This window comes from Petaurus breviceps, unplaced genomic scaffold (genome assembly GCF_028583685.1).
Source record: "Petaurus breviceps papuanus isolate PSGF00001 unplaced genomic scaffold, PetGlider_PUasm1.0 187, whole genome shotgun sequence".
Classification (NCBI taxonomy): domain Eukaryota; kingdom Metazoa; phylum Chordata; class Mammalia; order Diprotodontia; family Petauridae; genus Petaurus; species Petaurus breviceps.
Genome location: NW_027185799.1, coordinates 27885540 through 27908049, shown reverse-complemented (window position 1 = coordinate 27908049; position 22510 = coordinate 27885540). Strand labels below are relative to the sequence as shown.

General features: G+C 38.0%; 1 protein-coding gene across 2 annotated transcripts in view; it reads right to left on the bottom strand.

Annotated features, from left to right (window-relative positions):
- Positions 1 to 22510, bottom strand: part of GLIS3 (GLIS family zinc finger 3) — a 606152-nt gene that overhangs the window by 27665 nt on the left and 555977 nt on the right. For both annotated transcript variants that reach the window (XM_069090791.1, XM_069090792.1), the window contains one exon: positions 12056 to 12231. In XM_069090791.1, coding sequence (XP_068946892.1) covers positions 12056 to 12231 — 176 coding nt within the window. The remainder of the gene's footprint in view (positions 1 to 12055; positions 12232 to 22510) is intronic.

Genomic DNA, 22510 nt, shown 5'->3' with positions numbered 1-22510 from the left:
GATCTGACCACCATAATATCTTTTTCATCCACAGCTTTCTGTCCACTCACAGCACAACCAACTTAGTTCAGGCTCTTATTAGCTTTCTCTTGGACTATTACAATGGCCTATAGTTTGCTTTTTGGTTTCCAGTTTTCCCCCTCTCCACTCATTCTCATTCTCACACACACACACACACACACACACACACACACACACACACACACACACACACACACACACACCACACATTCCTGACCATGTCATCCCAGCTCCAAATCTCCAGTGGTTCCCTTTTGCCTCGAGAGTCCAATACAAACGTTTTAGGCATTCAAGGTCTTTGGTTCTTTTGGTCCATTATGTCCTTCCAGGATTATTACATTTTAATCCCCTTCAAGCATTCTGTGCCAAATTGGTCTACTTACTGTTTCTCATACATGATATTTTATGGTGCAGGGGAGAGAGTGTTGAATTTAGAGGGCTGAACATCTCAGAACCAGGATTTGAATTCTAGCTCTTCCCCTTACTGTGTCCTGGGCAAACCATGTACCCTTTCTGAACCTCAACCCTTTAATTTGTAAAATGAGGCAGCTTGACTAGGTGATGTCTAAGGTTACTTTCTACTTGACATCCATGATACTATGATCTCCAGTATCCATACCTTGGTACACGCCATCTATCCTTCATGTCTGGAAAGCTTTCTTCTGGACCTGCTCATTTCTACTTCTTAGAATTCCCAACTTCTTTCAAAGTTCAGCTGGAAGGTTATCTCCTACATTCCAGATCCCCTTACTTGCTAGGAAATTATCCTTAGTTACCTTGTTCCTCCCTCCATCCCAGTACATTATAATCTATTTGAGGACAGAGATCTCCAGGACCTAACATTGTGTCTAGAACATGAGGCCTTTAATAAATGCTTTTGTATTAATTGACAAGTTTATATGTGTGTAGGGAGTTTCCTGCCCCCTAAATTATCCAGATAATCCTAACTCTTCATTTCAATGGATTCATATGGCCTGAGATTAAGTATAATTGAACTTGCACAAAATTCCAGTGACCATAAAGCCAAGTGAGGGGATGGGGCTAAGAGTGGGGAAAGAAGAATCAGAGTCAAGGAAGAAAGAAGCAAATATCCAGGAATCAGCTGATAAAAGAAAGAACCCTGGCCAGGGTGTGTCATTTTGCAACACAAGCTTGAACCTGGACCATTGATCTGAGGGTGACCTGCCAGTCCAAGTAAAGGTCTAACCTTCTTTGTTCTATTAAAATAATTTGACACAATGGCCTCATTAATAGTAAGCCAGATGTTGTTGATGTGTCATTTTGACACTACCTCTACCCTTTGCTCTTCTTATTCCTCCTCACTCCATCACTCTATCCCCAAACCAGCGGTCCGTTGTGTTTACAAGGAAAATCACAGTTGCAAATATAGGGATTACAAAATCTAGTTTGACGTGGACATGATCAACCCATAAAATTCAAGCGAAACAACCATTTAAACAGAATTATTTCAAAAGTACTTAATTTGCTTTTAAAAACACCAAACTGTAGAGTCAGAGATTTATGAGTTCTGGACATAAGACAGGCAGTTGTTTTCTGGAGTGATGACACCAACTTCCCAAAACAAAAAGAAATGTTTAAAAAATACAATAAAAGTTCTATGGGCTCAAAATATTTTCCTTTTAGGAGTTGGTTCTTAGCTAACATAGCTGGTAGCATAAGGCCTGGTTATCCTTTTCACAAACCAATAGAAATTCCCTTTTCTATTTAGTAGAACTTGGTTTGAATTCCCAGTAAGACAACCCAATGGAGGGTCATAGATGACTGAGTAGGACAGGCTGGTTTTGAGGAAATCAGGCAAACACAAACATTTGAAACACTCAAATGTGAAATTTAAGTATTATTTTTCTGTGACTTATTAATCTCTATTTTACTAAAATTGGACACACAGAGAACGAATGTCTAATTCCTGCATTTAAGAGCAGAGTATTATAGGAGCTGTCACCCTGCCAGTGGACATCAGAGCCACCATTTCTGGTTGTGGGTGTCCCTGTGGAGGTGCTTTGCTGTAAATGAGGACGTCCAGATGATATGACTTGTCATTCAGGGCCTAACACTGTGAAATAATGAAAAATTCCCTTACTGGCTACAGATCTTATTGGCTAAGAGCTTATTAATCAGTAGATGTACAAAAGGGAGCAACCTTCCTCATACCTCTTCCCATCCTTTACTTCTGTGAATTGTGTTGAACTTCTCTGGAGAGTTGGATAGCAGAGAGGTGACTGACCCCATTGCTCTGCACAGTTTCCGTATGGCTGTGGGTACATTGCAGACAAACTATACCTAATGTTTCCACATGGTTGCTTGGAACTGTGAACGGTGATGCTCAGAATACTCCATGGAAGGACTGGGGTAGGGGAGGTGTTGGCCTACACTAATAGGGGCATACATTTAGAGGAAATTGAAGCCCAGAAAGATGAAGGGGATTGGGGTGGCTAGGTGGCACAGTGAATAGACCACTGGCCCTGGAGTCAGGAGGACCTGAGTTCAAATCCAGCCTCAGACACTTAACACAAAAAAATAGCTGTGTGACCTTGGGCAAGTCACTTAGCCCCAATTGCCCTCCAAAAAAAAAGCAAAAAAAAAAAAAAGATGAAGGGGATTGCTAATGAGTGGCAGAGCCAGGATCTGACCCCAGTCTAATCCAAGGTAGAGCCAATATGGTGGAATAAAGGCAGGGGACTCACCCTACCTCTCCCAAATTCCCCTCCAAACAACTTTAAAATAATGCCTTGAAATGAATTCTAGAGTGGCAAAACTATAAAAAGAATTTGGTGGAGTAATATTTTAGCCCAAAACAATTTAGTAGGTCACCAGGGAAGGTCTATATCACTGGATTAAGAGGAGGGTACAGTCCAGAGCACACTGACTTGGCAAGCCAAGGCCCCAGGCCCCTGAACAAGGCAACCAGTAATGGGCCTTGGGGACAACTCCTAGTGAATCTGTGGCAGTGAATTCTAGAACTCTCACCCTACAGATGGTAAGGGTATTAGACAACTCTTCATAAGCAGAGCCCCCTTACAGGGGCTGCAGGATTCTGTTGCGTAGCCCATACTCGGTTCTGGTTCTTAGTCCCAGGGTGAGGAGGAGCACTGAAACTCCAGAGATCCCAGCTACAGGGGAGCAGAAACCCTGATCACTGTTCCAGGGCAGAAAACTGTGCTGTAGCTGCTCACAGATCAGAATACAGGCCAGGAAAGTGGTGACCACATGTCTACTTCAACCATACTGCCTCAAAAGAATGGAAAACTCATAGACTCACTGAATCAGTTCTGAAAACAACAGAACAAAGCACCTGAAGCTTCAGACAAGGCCCTTCTACCTTGGAAGCAGAATCCAACTGTAACAGAAAGGTAAAAGTCAAGACATAGGCTGGAAAAAATAGGGAAACACCACCAACAAAAAGAACCTGCCAAAGTCTCATTGTCTCGCCTAAGCATTGGTCTCCATGTCAACCACTGCCTTTTCTAAATTTCCAACTTAGTGTTCAATAGACATCTCAAGCTCAACAGATCCAAAACAAAACTCATTATCACTGCCTTCTTGCATACCCCTCTTCCAAATTATGATAGTTCTATCAAAGGCACCACCACCATCCTTCTAGCTACCCAAGTTCACAACCTTTGTGATCCCCTATTTCTTACTTTTACCTGTCTCACATATCCAGTCAATTGCCAAATCCTGCTGTCTCTCTTTTCATACAGCCACCATCTTACTTCAGACTCTCATCACATCTCACTACTGAATTGTGATAGCCTCCGAACTGGTCTCTGACTCAAGGCTCCCCCCACTCCAAGCCATCTTCTATTAGGCTGCCAAAGTGAATTTCCCAGAGTGAAGGTCTGATCTAGGTCGCTCCCCTTCTCAACAAACTCCAGTGGTTACTTTTTACCTTTAGAAACAAATAGGAACTCCTTAGGCTGACCATTAAAGCCCTTTGCAACCTGACCCCAACCTACTTTTCTAAACTTTTAAAATATTTCATATATTTATTTATTCTATATTATATATAATTTGTATATAGTATAAACACACGTAATCATATATATATATATATATATATATATATATATATTTTTCTCATACTCTATCATCCAGCCTAACTGGCCTTCTTAATGCTACTTTATGTCTTGTCCTTTGTCTCTATGCTTTCTCTTGGCTATCTCCTTTGACTAGAATGCAATGCTTCCTCTTAGAATCCTTTATTGTCCATGCTACCTTTTACATGAACACCTTTGAGAGTCTCCTCAACTCCCAGTGCCCTCCTCCCCAAAACTGTCAATGGACCTGAGCTTTAATTTGTCTTATTTTATAGATGACCTGTCCAAAGTCACCCAATACTAAATATGAAAGCCAAGAGGGAATTCTGATCCTCTGGTAGCAACTCCAGTATACTCTTTCTTTTAAACAAATATTTTGATAACCTATATAGACACATATTATTTGCCCTAGTTAGATTATAAATTCCTCCAGGGCAGGAAATATTTAACTCTTATCTTGTATTCCTCATTGACTATCACAGATCTTGGCACATAGTAGGCATTTAAAAATACTAATTGATTAATTTATTGTTCATGAGTAGTTAGCATAATGCCTTGACTGTAGTAGATACCCAATGAATGCTGATTAAGAAAAACAATGACTGAAAATGTTAGTGACTTTTTTTTTTCTGTCACAGGAGGGTATTGGAGGGAGTTGCAAATTTACCACTTGGGTGGGGGTTGGGGTGCTGAGAAGAGGAAACAGCCTGAATTGGGGAGTAGAGGGGTACTGGAGGACAAATGATTTTGACTTTACAGTGTTGCTCAAAGGCAGACAACTATGGTAAAACAAATCATCATAAAGTATGTAGACCAACTAATATCCACTAGGAGGTCCTCTCATATCAATAAATATATTTATTAGCTATATTTAAATGATGTGCCTGGGTGGGCTTGTAGCCCAGTCAATTCAGTATCAGGGCTTTTCCATAATTGCTTGTTAAAATAGCCCATTTAATCATTATGGGAAATGAATATGTGAAGGATGATCTGTGATTTACAGGCAGATGGCAATGCACTTAGGACTTAATTCATATTAATTCTTATTATTAGTTCTAGCAAGTTGTCGGGGTAGTATATGTTGAAGGACTTAATCCAGAAATACAAAGAATCATACAATTTCAGCTTGGAGACGAATCCTAGTTGTCATCTACTCCCTTCCTATGTCCCCCCCCCCCAAATCCTCCCTTCAACACACCTCAAGAGTGGTGTTTGCTTGAATAACTTTTCAGAGGAGGAAGTTACCCTCTCCAGAGGCTACCTTTCCCACACAGCTGGTCAAGTGTCAGAAGTCAGATCTGAAGCCAGGTCTTCCTCAGGGAAGCATTCTATCCACCCTGCCATGCCACCTACATGTTTGATTATTAAGGTTGAAAGAGTATATTGGATAGTCTCTACTCATGCGTATCTATGTGTGCATGTGTCTGCATCTAGGTATTGTTCTAGCTCTGTAGAATTGCTAGGATTCATTAAGATTTAGACAAGTAAGTTATTCTTAGAGTGATTGTGTACAGTGATCTTCACTGATTTCGTACACTCATTTATAATTGCCTTAGACCAGGCAATTACTCCTTAGTCCTCTGTGAGTATTTAGAACAACATTTTTATTTTATTTTATTTTATTGCCTTTTGGAGAAAGAAGGGAAGGGTAATTGGGGTTAAGTGACTTGCTCAATGTCACTTGGCTAGTGTGTCAAGTGTCTGAGGCTGGATTTTAACTCAGGTCCTCCTGACTCTAGGTGTTCTATTCACTGTGCCACCTAGCTGCCCCAGAACAGCATTATTAAGCTTAATGTAATTATTACGTAATTATTCATGTAAATGATGATGAACAATGATAAGAGAAACATGCTAGCACATGTTGATTGGCTCACTCACTTGGTGACTACTCATTTTGCCAGGGTTTCTGGGACCTATTTCCTTGTTGGTAAAGAAATCAATCTTCCTGCACCATTATATTGTTACTATGATTACAAAAGGAGTTTGAACATGGGCTTAGCCCGTTTTCCACACAGTTCCCAAATTCTTAGCAGCAGTATTTTTTTTTCTTTTGAGCTTACTGACATTATTTTACAACAAAGCATTTGTAGTTGTGACTAAATTTCCCTTGGGAGAAGGTTCTGTTTATTATCTCCATAACTTGCTTAAAAAAAAAAAAAAACCATACCCACACATTCCAACCTTCAATTCATGGTACATTTTGAGAAACAAGACAGGTCATCACTCCTGCTTCCAAAATGGCTCTTTCCTGGAAATCAGAAGTCAGAACCTCATGTAAGCAGCTGATGGAGCATGAAGTTAGTTACTAAGTCATACCTGCTACTTCATTCCTCTTTAAATATTAATGTTGGTTGATTTACATGAACTTGAAAGATGTTTCTGCTAAAAGCCAGAGAAACCATTTACAAATCATTCTGTTCAAAAGGATGTTGGTCACGAAATCCTTTCTTTCTTGATGGAGCCAATTTAAACTGAGCTGACAAGTTTAAGGCTACACATATCACCATTGTTTTGGTAGCAGATTGAATGGAGGGTTCAGTGGCTGTAGCTACAGTTCTTTAAATCATGAGAAGGCAGGTTATGAACTGCAGGAGACAGAGACTAACAGGGAAGGCTCCTGCTCCCCATAGCTACATGATATATATATCAATTGTCTCAGGCTGGAGAAAGCACTCCATGGTATTCTCCTTAATGAAATCTAATGACTCAACCTTGCCTGATTGAAATCTCTGTGTTGGCTACTGGGAAACTTTAGAGAAGGAGGGAAAAAATAAGAGTAAGCAGTAAAGGAGTAGTTTCCAGAGGAAGGATTTCAGTCATGTGGGGGTAAACTGAGATCATGATTAACAGACTTTTGCGAGGAATGGTGAGGATGAAGAACATTATTGTCCCTTAAGCAGGAAGGATGATCTTTTACGGACTCAAGTCAAGTAGTATTTATCAAACGTCTACTATATATGAGCCACTATGTTAAGTACTGGGGAGAACAGAGATACAAACATTCTCTGCCTTCATGGAGCTCAGAATCAAATGGATTCACAGAGATCTATAGGATCATAGATTGCAGGGGCATAAATTTAGAGCTACATTAGTGGCCATCTATTCTAACTCTTTTATTTTCTAGATGAGAAAACTGAGACCTAAAGAGGTTAAGTGACTTGTCCACAATTGCATAGCTTGTAAATTACAAAGCTAGGATTTGAACGCAGGTCCTCTGACTTCAACTCCAGTTTACATCCTATTGTATCAACTGCTACACAAAGGTACTTACTCTGTTTATTCACTATAAAATGAAAGAGGAAAAAAAGAGGATCTTCAAAAAATAGCTTACCATGGTAGTTATTTGTCTTGGCTGATAGAGACTGGGATCCTAGAATTTACATCTGGGAAGGAACTCAGAGATCCTAAAATCATAGGGAAAGGTTCTACATAATCAAATCCAGCTCCTTAGTTTTACAAATGAGGAAACCAAGGCCCAATTTGAATAATTTGCCTAAGGTTAAACAGTAGTCTGAAAGACCTTAGTTCAAATACCCCCTCTGATAACTAACTGTGTGATCATTGGAAAGTTATTTCTCTTTTTTAAGCCTCAATTTCCTTACTGGTAACATGAGGATAGAAATTACCAACCTCATGGGATTGCTATGAAGCTCGAATGAGATAACGTATGTAAAGTGCTTTGCAAATCATGAAGTGCTATATAAATGTCAGCTATTATTATTTCTTACAGAATTATAGCAGATCAGGGGGAAATGTTCTGGAAAAGAGTTTTATTTTTAGAGTAAAAAAAAATAACTGAATCCTATGCCATAAAATAGTATTAAAAGTCTCCCAGTGATGTCCCAGGAGAGGAAGAATGTGTTTAAAATGGCACAGAGGAAGCTGAGATCTGAGAATGGATGTGTTCTTTATCTAGCCAGCTTCTAATCTGTACATGACCCAAAGGAATATTCCTTCAGTTTTTGCATGGAGTTTAAATTCCCTTCTCATTTACTCAGGTTTTTTTTTAATTTTTAAGCACAAAGGGAAAAAAAAGGTCTTTCTGTAATTGAGCTTTAGTGAACTGATTGGTACTCTTATTTAAATAGAATATGAATCATGTCATGTGTGGCCATTACATTTTTTAAGAAATGCACTGAAGTGAGTAAAAAGAATGTATCAGGCTCAAACCTGGATACCCCAAAGCTAAGCTGATCTGCAGATTTTCAGAAATTCAGGAGGCTTGCTTAGGCAGATTATATTCAGGGAGAGTAAGGCAAAATCACAAAATCTCCCTGGACCTCAATTTCCACATGTGCAAAATGCAGAAGTTGTACTAAATTTCTAAGAGCCTTTGTAGTTTTAAAATTTGTCTCTACTCTCATTTTACTGGTAAGGAAACTGAGGTCCCAGAAGGTGAAGAGGTACAATTATTTGTCCAAAGTCCCACAAAGAAAATACTAAGTAGTAGAATTCAAATGTGACCCACATCTTCAGACAACAAACCAAGTACATTTTCAACTTCACCACATTGTTTCATACATAATCATAGATTTGGAACTGGAACAGACCTTAAAGAACATCTCGTATAAATACCTTATTCTATAGAAGGAGAAACTGAGACTGAGTGAAGGGAGTTTCTCAAGGTCACACACCTAGTTAGTACAGTTTTGCATGCTTTGACATTTTTGTTCTATGAAATTGTATGGAGCTGAAGGGAAAAACAACAGTTGAGTTTCTGGTCTTGGGGAATTCATTGGGTGAGGAAAATTAATGGTATGTATATGAATCTTTTTGAAATGTGTATTTCATCAAACACTTCTTTAAAAAGCTGTTAATGGAACAGCAGCTTGACTTGGTTTCTAAATCAGTCACCATTAATTTAGATGCCTCACTTATCTAAAGGCTGACTTCATCCCTTAGATTCACCCAGACAATTTATGCTGCCCTTTGCCTCAATTCTTCTCTCTTAAAAATGGTAATAACATTTCTTCTTGATCTTCATTTACTATGGAGAACTCTGAGGGCATTTGCGTCAGATGCCATCAGGACTCTGAGACGATGGATTGAGTCATGAACTCCTTGGAAGACATACTTAACGAGAGTGCACAGATGCTGTCAGATAGCAACATTGGAACTGATTTAACCCAGTGGGCTTTCATTAGGGCATAATTGTAAGTTATTGGCCTAACCTTGTTAAACAACCTTGGGCTAGTCACTTATCCTTTTGGAGCCTCAGTTTCCTTGTCTGTTAAATTGGACCTAGTTAATCTCTAAGATTCCTTCTATCTTCAGATACTGGGTGTACTGATATCAAACAAGGCATAAAATGAGAATATCAACTTGCTAAAATTATTGCCACTGTCATGGAGGACGCCTGTCCTATTCAGAGATCAAATGGATGAGAGTTCCCAAGAACTCTCCAGTTGTTCCTGTTTATAAATGTCTTGGGACATCAACACATGAATGGAAAAATACCCGTCAAGCATTTATTATGTGCCATGTAGTGTGCTAGAGATACAAACGAAAAAACAGATGGTTCCTGTCCTCAAGCGGCCTTCATTTTAATGGGGGGAGATAACATACAGGAGTAAGTTGGCCAGAGAGGAGAACTTTAGCTTGGAAAGTTATAGGGATGGCAAATGAGGCTAGAAGCTGACATACTCCATCAAAGAACCATGACAGAGTTGATATGATCATTGTTCCTGGCTCCAGACCTAGGGTGAAGAGGAACGGATACTTGTGTACTGGTAAGGATGTTGTGCAAGAGGTGGCTGGAGAGTAGAGGGTAATCAAGACCCATGATATCAAAAGGTTTCCTCAATTTAAGTTTCAATATTTAAGTGAATGATGTGTGTCTTTTTTCTTTTTTATAATGTATTTGTTTTAGCATTTAAGTCTGAAAGAAAAAAGGCAGAACTAAAATAAAATTAAATATATGAAGAAAAAAAGGTTTCCTCAGTGAAATCTATGATATATATATATCAATATATATCATATATATGACCAGAGGTCAGAAAACTGTGGTTCTTGGATCAAAACTGGGCTAAGAATAGTTAGCTTGAGGGCTGTACAAAAACAGGTAGCAGACCAGAGATGACCCACAGTCTGTAGTTTACTGATCCCTCACCTAATATGATTATTGATTTAGAATATCAGGTCACATGTGCATTGGAATGGCACCACCAATAGACATAAGCTGCAATCACAATTGGAACAGAAAGAAGAGAATGCCTTTGATCACACATTCAATGATCCCCAATTCCTCTGTGACACACAAAAAGTCTTATCTTTTTAGCACCAGTATTTAGGAGATGCTTATGCTAGCAAACCATAGAATAGTACAATTTCAATGACACAAAATTGAGGGTAATTCCAAGTGCAAAGAAGATACCCATGACAGACATAAGAAGGATGCAGTATATTAAGCAGAGTGTTCTAGAACTAAGAGTGTCCTGAGGCTTAAATGAGATAATGGATGTAAAGTACTTTGCAAATCTTAAGGCACTACAAAAAATGTCAGTCATTATTAATATTACTATTATTATAATTATGATTAGTCTATAATCACCAGGCTTCTTGTCTGATGATGATTTCATTCACTGAACTTTCTACTACACTGCTCTTGAGCTCAAGCAATGATTATAGAGTATCACAATGGTGTGCTTTTAAATGTTTAATAACCAGGCTCTGCAAATATATGTATGTATATGTATATATACACCATACATAGTATACATACATATACATATATATGTGCACATATATACATTACACACATACTTTAAAGTTTATTCTATTAGTAACACTTTAAGTATAGACAATCACAAAGCAATAAATCAAACCCTGATTTATGAAGATTACCAATTTCTGAAGTATAAACGCTCACACTGATAATTTAATAATTGAGTCACAAAAGCAGTTTAGATCTGGTTAGAACCAGGATTTCCTAACTGACATTCCAGTATTCTGTCTAATTATTTAGATGGATGCTATATAGGAAAACTTGAATGTTTTTTAGTAAGCCTGCATTATGGTTTAAGAGATAATTCAAGTCTGAGGTGCCAAAATTAAAATGGACTTGACTTGAAAAAGGATCATAGGTTTATAGATCAAAAACTGGAAATGATCTCAGGCCCTCTAGTCTAACAAGTCTTTTTAACAGTTGAAGAAACTGATTGCCAGAGAGGTTAAGTGATTGTCTCAGATCACACAAGTATTGTCAGAGGTTGGGTCTGAAGCCAACTCCTCAGACTTGTCAGCTAGTGTTGTTTGTACCATCTCCATTGCCTCCATCTGATCCAAGATGAGATCAGTGATAGATCAAACAGGTCAGTCAGGCTCCGATTCTGCTCTGCAGAGGCAGGTACAGAGGAAAAGTCATTATGCAGTCCTCTGCCCTGTTCTGCAATATGAGGTTCCCTTGCGAGAGAAGGTTATTGCCATTCTTCTTTGGAGAGATGGTGCTGCAGGTACTGATCAGAGGGAGTGCCCAGCCTGAATCCTCACCTACTCCCTCTTCCTGAAGCCACTTACTTGTTCATAAACTTTGTTCTGCTGGCAGGGTCCAACATCTTTTTGAGGAGTCAGGTTTATCTACGACTCTTTTTTAGAAGTGGCAGGCTTCCTGTAGCATATTTGTTTTTGTCCTGGTTAATCTACCATTTTTTGGAAGCAGAGTGTAATTATGCATAAATAATGTTGTGATGGAGAAACCTAGGGGAAAGGGGATAGAGGGCCCTGTTCTATGGACTGAACTATTTCTGAGGATCAGAAATAATGCCACCTAATTTTTCAAGTCTGCAAAATACAGAGAGATAAGATTGCTTATTTTACATTTATACATACCACTGCAGAGGAAGGTCACAAGGAACTGAAACAGAAACTTCCTCTTCTGTTTCAAATGTATTCTAAGGATTCAAGGGGCAACCTTAACAGCACAAGAAAGCTTTTTCAAATCAAGACACTGTAATTTTCTATTTCTTTTTTTTCCTTACCATGAACATGGATGCCATTTGGTTGAAAGGAAGAACTTGTTACTGGCTGGTATGACTTCAAGTGTGATCCTGCTGACTGCTGAACATGGGAAGGTGGTGGTCTCTGCATGACTGAAGTGGGGGCTGGCATTCTCTGGGGGCTGATATGATGAGGAGATGGAGCAGAAGGGGCAAACCTAAGGAAACAATTGGAAAAATAAAAATGAAAGCAACTTAAGATGGTTGGATCAAAGGTTAAATTAAAAAAATAGTTTTTGAGGCAATATGTTAACTGATCACAAGGTTTAGGAAAGGGAATGACAACATACTCAACAAATATACCTGTATTACTTGATGAGAAATCCATTCATTCCCTCCCCTGAGCTTCTAATTTCACTCACATCTTAACTATGATTATTAAACAAACCCATAAAGGAAAGAAAAAAAACAAACAAACCTCACAGTTACATGTGGGTTTGTTAAGTCTTTCAAACTTGATTTCAAACATTTGGAGGTTGGTGAAGCTCAGAGCACATTTTGCCAGGCCCCCCTTTTCTGCTAATTTTTAAATCCATTTGTATTTTAAGGGAAATTTAATCCATATGTTTCTGACATTTACACTTAGCTCATCAAAATTTTGTTTTGTAAGACACATGTGATGTCCAAGAAGTGTTACAGGACTTTGGTATGATGGTTTAATCCTTTTCAAACAATGCATTTCCCTTTGCCAAGAATAAATTGACTTAAACCTCAAAAGGGTCAAGTATGGTTTGAAATGCAGAGTCCCAGAGGCTGAAGTGGGTTCTGTGCTTGGCACAAAGCACTCCCTTGGCTCAAACAGAAACAGAATGGGAAACCATCTTTTGCAAATATTTATGCCAATCATGTTCATTCTGTAGGGTACTTGTTAGGGGGAAGGGAGGGCAGGAATGTTTGTAATAACTCATTAAGTAATACTTTAGAGTTTATAATTTACTTTCTTTTTAACAACACTATGAGGTAAATAACATAAATATTATTTTATATATAACATTTTCCTCAATTACATGTTAGAACAATTATTTAACATTTGCTCTTTTTTTAAGTTTTGAATATCAAATTCTATCCCTCCCCCCTCCCTGAGATAGTAAGCAATAGGATACACGTTATACATGTGTAATCATATAAAACATTTCCATATTAGTCATTTTTGTACAAGAAGACTTAAATTAAAAAAAAGAATGAAAGAAAGTGAAAAATAGCATGCTTCAGTCTGTATTCAGACAATATCAGTTCTTTCTCTGGAGGTGGATAGCATACTTCATCATGAGTCTTTTGGGACTATCTTGGATCATTGTATTGCTGAGAATAGTTGAGTCATTTATAGTTTTATATTATACAATATTGCTGTTACTGTGTACGTTTCCTGGTTCTGCTTACTTTACTTTGCATCAGTTCATGTAATTCTTTTCATGTTTTTTCTGAAATCATTGTGCTTGTCATTTCTTATAACACAACCATATTCCATCACAATCACATACTGCAACTTCAATTTCCAATTCTTGGTCACCACAAAACAAGAGTTAGCATAAATATTAACATCAATTTATGGATGAAGAAACTAAGGTTCAGAGAGGTTATTTTTATCTGGGATACATAAAGGAGGATATATTTTTATCTTATAATACCTTATAGTAAGAAAATTTTCAGTACAGGTTATTTCTCTTAAATTTGAAGGGGGGGGGACATACTTTCTTGAATAGCATAATAGCTAAGAATACACAAAATGCATATGTTGCCTTAAGGTTTGAAAAGCTCTATATCTCATTTGAGACACACAACAGACCTGTGCAGTAGGTGTTGTCATTACCCACAATTCACAGAAAAAACCATTGAGTTAGAGTCATACCTACTAAGTGTTAGAGGGAATATTTGAACTAAGGTCTTCCTGTATCATAATTAAGTGCTCTATCCATTGTGCCACTTAATTGGCCCTCCATGAAACATTTAGAAATAGGTCTTCATTCCCAATGGTACCTAGCAATGTAATAATAAGAATATCCAGCCATTTTGGCACCAGCCAGTAATTCTGGGAACTTGGGCATCAGTGGGACTGATGGTAGCTCCACAATAGTCTTTAGCCATGGTACCATCCACAGCTCATGTTTAGTTTTGGTTCCTGGCTATTTGTGAACAGGAGGGTAGAGGAAGGGAATAGATATAGGCTTCTGGCCACTAGTATTCTGGCAAAGTCATGGCCCAGAAAGTACCTTAGATAGGTTCTGCTCCCTTTTAAGCCTTTCCAGGAGATACTTCCAATCCATCAAGAGATCTAAATTTTGGTGACAAATTGAGGAAACTAATCAATACTGTTGGGTAATCTGGACTTGACTCCATCCCCCTACCCATATTTTTTTTTCCTTTTTTTAAACAATCATGAAATTCAACACTTACTAAGCAATTACTGGGTAGAAGGCAGTGTACTATTGCCCTCATCACAAAGATGAAAGAAAAAGCATAGTCGTCCTTAGATTTACAGTCTACTCAGTGGTGAGTAGGGAGGGATACAAGAACTGTGAATATAAGTCTAAGTCAAGGAAGAATGGGAGAGAAGAACCAAAGTAGTCCAGCAAGGTATTCTGGGAAACTGAGGAGCCAGAGAATGCTCAGACCAGGGGAAGGTGGGCAGCATCTGGCACATAGTAGGTATTTAAGAAATGCTAGTTGACTGGGAGAAATAGAACCTGAGCTGAATCATGAAGGACAAGGATTTAAACATGGTAGAAGGGGGTGGGAGGGTGGGGAGGGAGTAAGGAGGAGTGCATTCCAGATATAGGGGATGAGAGAAACTTGCTTTCACAATGAATGCAAAGAGGCTTAAGAGGGCAAGATGAAGCTGAAGAACAGCCAACAGTCTAGTTTGACTAGAATGTAGAGTCTGTGGAAAGGAATAATGTGGAATAAAGCTGGAAAGGTAGAGTAAAGTAAGATTGTGAAGGGTCCTAAATGCTAGACTGAGGAATTTGCTTCATTTCTATAGACATCAGGAAGCTACTGAAGACTTCTGAGCAGGGGAGTGACATATGCCTTAGGAAGATAATTTTAGTAGCTGTGGGAAATACAGACAATATAGAGAAGAGATCAGATATAGGGAGGCCAATTTGGAGACTATTATAATAGCCCAATAATTCTAAAAGCTGAAAAATGCACCTGATTCCTAAAATCTGCAGTTGACTCCTTTATCAAAATAAATTACAAGAAGTCCAAATAAATAGATAATGGTCACAAGTTTATCAAAAGTACAATTTAAGGAATTATCAATTTTTCAACTAGCTGTTCTTCCACCCTTTAGACACAGATTGTGGAACTAATATTCCTAGATCACTTATCTGATTATATCATTAACTTCCTTGTTGTAACAAGTCCATCTACCTCCCTCTGCCTTTTAGAATCCATATATCAAAAAGGATGACTCTCCAAACTGAGATCTCTTTTCTTTCCTGTCATATCCTGCCCTATCCTCTTACCTTTCCTTTCTTCTCTTTCTCTCTCCTCTGCTCTCCTGTCCTCTTCTACCCTCCATCCTCCCTTTTGGAACAGCTTACGTGAAGCAGAATGTAAAGCTATTCTGACCTTCTTATCAGGATGTAATATAGATGTGTTAATAAAGAACAAAGAGACAAAGAATAATATTGGGCTAGATGACTTGAAAGTTCCTTTAAACCCATAAGATATGAGATTTCAGTGGACAGAGGCAGTAGTTGTTAAAGTGAAGTAACTGAATTAAACCATCTGGTTTACTGCTGGTTTTCATTGCTACTTCTTTTAAAGAAAACATTAATGGAAGATCTATTGCCAGGTAAACATTTTCTTTCAGAGCCTTTTATCCTTTCAATAGATATTATTCTGAGAAGAAGGGTTAAAAGACTGAGGTAAACAAATACAGGACTTATATTGAGAATATCATCTCCATGGATCTTTCTAAGACCTCCCCCAAATCCTCCTCCAGAGTCTCATCATGGCATAGAGATGAACTGTGGAGTTTGAAGGCTACAGACCATAAGTTTTAGTAGACACTACCATGTTACAAAGCATTTGATTCAGACTGAGTTTGCTTATGAAGAGAGAGAGAGAGAGACTCATCACCAGGCCATTGGCCACTAGGTGACAAATTCTTTGGCCACAGCAACCTATGAAACAAAGAGAAAAGGTGGAAAATGGCCCTCCCTTTTAGGCAACTTCTTTTTGCTTCTACAGCATTGGTGGTGACAGAGAAGAGAGTAGAGGTTAATATTAATTAAACATTAACTTAACTGTTGGAACATTAAGTGTGGAGTGTTTGTCCAATGGTCAGTGAAATGACATACAATTGGAAGAAGTGACCCATATCAATATTGACATGCTTACAATAAATGAAACAAAAGGAAGTTGTAGCTAAATGGATAGATGGCAGACATGTCTGCTCTGGAGAGGCAGATGAAAAGAGTTAGTGGAGTTAGTTTCATAGTGTACCCAAAGGCGATGTAAAACATGATTTTATGAGACACTTGGCTGGTATCATCTCACATTGTTCATGATGAACATAATAAGCAAAAGAAGGACCATGCAGATAGATATAGAGATTTTGGGAAGCTTCTGAAGATTCCCCTCCCCCTAAAGAGAGGGAAGAGGCAGAGAAATGCTACAAAGAATTTGACAAGATCCTCCCAACCAAATCAATGCATTCTTTGATATAAATGTTGATGACTTTGATGCTAAGGTGGGCACAGAAGAGTGTAAAAATAGGTTTGAAAATATGGTCTAGGGTTAAGAAGTTTTGAAGAGTATTCAGAAGCCTCATATCTACATAGAATTGTAAGATTATATATTTAGAGTTGGAAGTACAACCTCCTCAATTTTTTTTTCAGAGGAAAATGATGCTCAGGGAAGTTAGAAGACTGTCCATCTATCATCATAGAGCTAGTAAGTATATGGCAGGATTTGAACCCAAGTATCCCTGACTCCAGGACTAGTATTTGAAACATTATCTATATGAATAATTTCTTCCAGAATAGATTTGGGACATATAAAATGAAATGTATATTTTTTTAAAAGCAATCAGGGTTAAATAACTTGCTCAGGGTTACATGGCCAGTTATTTCTGGGTGTGGTGCTGAGTGTCTGAGCCCGGGATTCGATCTCCAGGTCATCCTGACACTGGAGCCGGTGCTCTTACTCACTGTGCTACCTGGCTGCCCCATGAAATGTATTTTAGCAGACATGAAACTACTTGTTACTGGCAAAAGGAATAATTTCAGAATCAGCTGTTTGTATGTAGTCAGATCATTGAAAAGATTGAGGAAAAAGTAAAAAATGAACATCAAATATTTCATAAAACTGTAATAACTACAACCTTATCTTTTAAAACTATTTCTTAGTGCTGAAAAATAGTAAGTAGAGAAATTCCAAGATGTTGACTTTGCTTCAAAATGTTTGCTTCAAAAATCTAACACACAGCACAGTTGCTACAGTGAGGAACCCCAAAAAAACCCCAAATCATCTCAGCAAATACTCAATTTAGCCAAGAGTTATAGCTAAAGGCAACATTGGCTTAGAATAGAAATACGTTTGTATTGCATGGGAGGATTCTGGAATCCAGAGCCATCCAGTGTCAGAGCCCAGGATCTGTCTGTAATAGTGATCCAGTTTCAATACGATTTGCTTGTTGAATTCTCAATTATTTGAGGAGGCAGTTATTTGAGACCTACATTTGTAGGTACAGGAATTTGTTGTCTGTTGACTTATAAAGGATAACAGCATTCTGGCATGTAAATCTAGCTTCCTGACATTTTTTAAATGTATATGGTAGATGCTAAATTTTTGTGACCTTCAATGATATCTATGGTGTCTACCATTTCACAATTCTTAGCTCCCTTCTGTAATTTCCAGTGATGTTAGCTTCAATTCATCAATTCTCCATCACCCAACATATCCAAAGTCATATCTTGGCATTTCTTCTCCATTCATATAGCCAACAACTTAGTTCAGACCCTCATCACCTTTTGCCTAGATTATTGCAACAGTCTCCTATTTGATCTACCTACTTCAGGTCACTTCCCATTCTGATCTGTCCTATAAACTACCATCAAAGTAATTGTCATTAAGTAAAATTATAACCATGTCGCTCATCTACTCAATAAATTTCAGTGATAACTCTAGGATAAAATACTATCTCTTAAATTTAGTTTCAAAAATCCTTTACAACCTGGTCTTAACCTATGTGTCCAGTCATTGTATATTACTCCACTTTTTACATCCTGTGACCCAGTCAAACTGGCCTTCTCTCTGTTCCTGACACTGAAACCTTCATCTCCTGTCTCTGTGTCTTAGTAATGGCAGTCCTCTCTTCCTGGAATGCATTCCCACTTTAACTTTATCCCACAGATTCTTTTTCTTCAAGATGTACTAAAATACAATCTTCTACATATAGCCTTTCCTGATCCCCAACTGCTAGTGCTCTTCCTCTCAAGAGCTACCTTTCCTGATAAAGGCAAGAAAACATAAAATTTAGTTTGAAAAGATTTCTATCAAATATGAAAATTTCAAAAAATAGTAGGTAAAGAGACATTTTCATACTGATAGGATCCTCATACTTTTTTCAATTATTCATTCATAAATTCACCAATTCAACAAATATTTATCAAGCACCTGCAGTATCCAAAGAACTTTGAAAAGTGGTGGGGGAAATGCAAAGTTTAGACATGTCCAGATCCCTGTCCTCACAGAATTGCCTTCTAGTAGTGGAATAAAAAGATTTCATAAAGATAAAGATATCACTATAAGACATGACAGATACATACTACTATGTTAAGGCTGGGGGAAAGGCTGACTGGGAAGGATTCCTGGAGGATGTGGCATCTGAGCTGAGCTTCAAAGGATTGGTGGGAATTCACTAGGCAAAAAGGGGGAAGGGAAATCCAATCTAAATAAAAGGAACAACAGGATTAAAGGCATGGAGACAGAAGAGTGGGTTGAGTTTTTTGAAAAGAGATTAAAGGAGGATAGTAATATGAGACATAGAGAAATGGAGGGCTATAACAGGTTTGCAGAATGTAAGGCAAAGGAGGTTTATACTTAGGCAATAGGGAGTCACTGAATATTTTTGAGCAGATGATATAAAAAGGTCTTTGTATAAGAAAGATTATGATGTCAAAAAAATGATATATTATAACAATTCAGATTCACTCTGTTAGAATTGTGTCCAGAAGCTAGAGAATGGACTCAATCATCTTAGAAGTTCTGTACAGGCCAATTATTCTACAAAATATGACTCTGTGATGCAATAATCTCCATTTTTCCCCAGCTGCTAATCTGCATGCCTTAGTTTTTTATCATAATTAACTTAACAAGGCTTAAACTTTATAAAGCTTCATTTTCTCCCACTTACTGTCTTCTTCCTTGGTCTCTTTAAGCTTTTGAAACAATAGATCACTGTTATATAAATATACAAACCACCAAGACCAGCAAAATCCCTGCTTACAGGAAACAGACTGCATTGAAGGAAAACAAACATGAAATCCAGGCTGCCACCCTCCACTCACTCAGTGTAGTTGGAGTAACCTTACCATGAGCTAGAAGTGGTCTGCCAAAAAGTAGGAAACAGGTTTCAGATACAGAAGGACAGAAAATATACTTAGCAAAAGAATATTCTCCTTAAGGAACTTCTGATTTTTCAACTTTCTTTGGTGTTTTTCTGTACAATTTCACTTTCCTCCTTAGATACTTCCCCCATAAACCTTTCCTCAACTTCATGCTCTGAAACAAGGAAGAGATTTGTGCAGGTTTACAAGGCTTGGGTAACGATAGCAGACGGCAAGGAGGATGGACCAGAGGGCAGCACTACCTCGGGCAATGTTCATCGACACTATAAAAGTTTTCCAGAGTATTGATATGGCTTTCATAGAAATATATGATATTGATTATGATCTTGAGCATATATGATATGATCTTGAGCAAAGAGTCTCTAAAGGATCCTAACTGAAAGTGATATTTCCCTTCTCAAACTCATGTTTTTCCTCATGATTGACAACAGCATGATCATAAGTTTATTGAGAGATAATGGGTTTGTTCTAATTGTAGGTCTTCAAACAGAGGATCAATGATCATTTGTTGAGAATGTTTTTGTAGAGATTTCTTTTGAGTTTGGGTTGGACTAGCTGGCCAATGAGATTTCTATCTATCCTCAAATTTGATGATTCTGCTAAATCTTTGATGTTTCCGTGGGCTTTGTATAATTGTAGCATGCCATAGAGAATAGAGAGGCAGTTTCAGGGTAAAGAAGACTTGCATTCCAGTCCCAATAGAGACACATATTGGATTGGGCCCCTTACGCATTTCAGCACAGTGCCTGGCACATAGTAAATACTTGTTGATGTAATGTCTCAGTGCCCTAAGTAACCAAGGCTATACATATATTATAGGGTAGATACAAGCAACCAAGACTATGCATACATTATAGGGCAGATGCAAGCAACTCATCTGAAATTTCCCTGTATCAATGAAATCATGTGTTCAGTCTCTCCCCTTATCCCTGTCTTAACATTTGCAAAATCATTATAAGGCTGGTGAGGTATTATACCTATTATGATCTCCATGTTACAGTTGAACAAATTTAGGCAAAAAGAGCTTAAGTGACTTTCCCAGGGTCATAGAGCTGGTTAAGTGTCTGAGACAGGATTAGAACCCCGGTCTTCCTGATTTTAAATCCAAAACTCAATCCATGAACTCATACTCTCCTGAATAATATGTCACCAGAATCTCTCTCTTTTCCTGTCACATGCTTATTTGTACTGATGGAATGTCTTCACTCCCTTTCCCAGAGCCAGTCACTTCCCCTTTCTAAACTTCAGTTTCCTCATCTATGAAACAAAGAAGTTGGTCCCTTCTAACACTAAATCCTATGATTATATGATTTCACTGGATTGGAATCACCTTTGCAGGTACTTTGAGAATAGAGTCACCTACTTTTCTCATATTTCTCTCTTCAGAGACCAATGTGGCATTTTTCAATAGAAGCCACCTAACAATGATTTGCTGTCCTGAATTTAATTGAATTTGAATTATTGGTATTACTGAACCTTCAAGTGCAGGAAGATTGGCAAATGGCAAACATTTTCCCAAAGGTCAGCCACTCAATGGGTGATGCACAGATTCCCAAAGGAATACTATTTCATTGTGTGGCATTTTGATAGTGAAGTTGGAGCCAGGAGAGACCCTTGTGTAGTAGAAAGAACACTGGTTCTAGAGTCAGTGGGCTTGGGTTCAAATCTCAGCTCTGTCCCTTGTTTCCTGTGTGACCTTGAATAAACTCACTTCTCTGGACCTCATTTTATTCACTTGGAAAATGAGGTTAAATTAGATGATCTTTAAGGCTCCTTTCAGCTCCAAATTCTATCACATGGATCTGAAACTCAGCTTTTCCTCTTACTAGCTGAGTGGCCATGTTTCTTTTATTTCCTCTGACTTCTTACTTGACAGAACTCACTTTGTTGATACTCCAGAACCAATGTGCTGAATTCTAGACATCTTCAAGTCATTCTGTCTAGTACATTCCCTGCCTTTCTCTCTCCCCTCCCCTGCACCTACACTACCAACTTTCCCTTCTTACTCTGGAAACAGTAATTAAATTAATGCTACCATTCCTGAAAAGGACATGTGAATCTATTGCTTTATGATTCCATTCAACATCCCTATGATTTTGCTGACCAAAATTCCACTCTGTGTATACCATTCCCCTGTATGTATTATCTTCCTCTATTAAAATGTAAGGTCCTTGAGAGTAAGGATTGTCTTGCTTTTGTATAAAGTGTCTTGCACATAATTAGTAGTTGAAAAAATTCTTTTTCATTCATGTATTCCCTGAATACCTCTTTCCTTCTCTATAAAATAGGGATGATCATACTTGTACTTCCTGTCTCACAGGAGTGTTCTGAGGATAATGCTTTGCAAATCATAAAAATGTTATATAAATATGAGTTATTATTCTTATCCTCAAGTGAAGGATACAAAGAAATTGGAGAGGATTCCAATGCAAGCTGCAAAGAGGATTTAAAAAATGAGAAGACCCATGGAGGGAGAGGGGGGAGATAATAAAACAAAACAAGACAAAAACAAAACCACCCAGGGTTATTCAAAGTGAAGATGATAAGATATTTTTGATAGCTGATTTCATAGAAATCATAGACCCTCAGAGTTAGAAGGGACCCTTGAAACCATTTAGAATTAACAAAGCTCTTCAGGTATGGTAAGCCTTTCACAAAGAAGGTAGACAGCAATCAGTTCTTCTTCATTTTCCTCAGGACAAGACCAAAAGAAATGGGCTTAAGCTTTGGCATGAGAAATTAAGCATACTGTAGGAGAAGTTCCCTGACAGTGAGAATTATTAAATGTTTGAATGAGTTGCCAGGGAAGATGATGGAATGTCCTTCTCTGGAGACTTTAAAAATAGATTCACACATA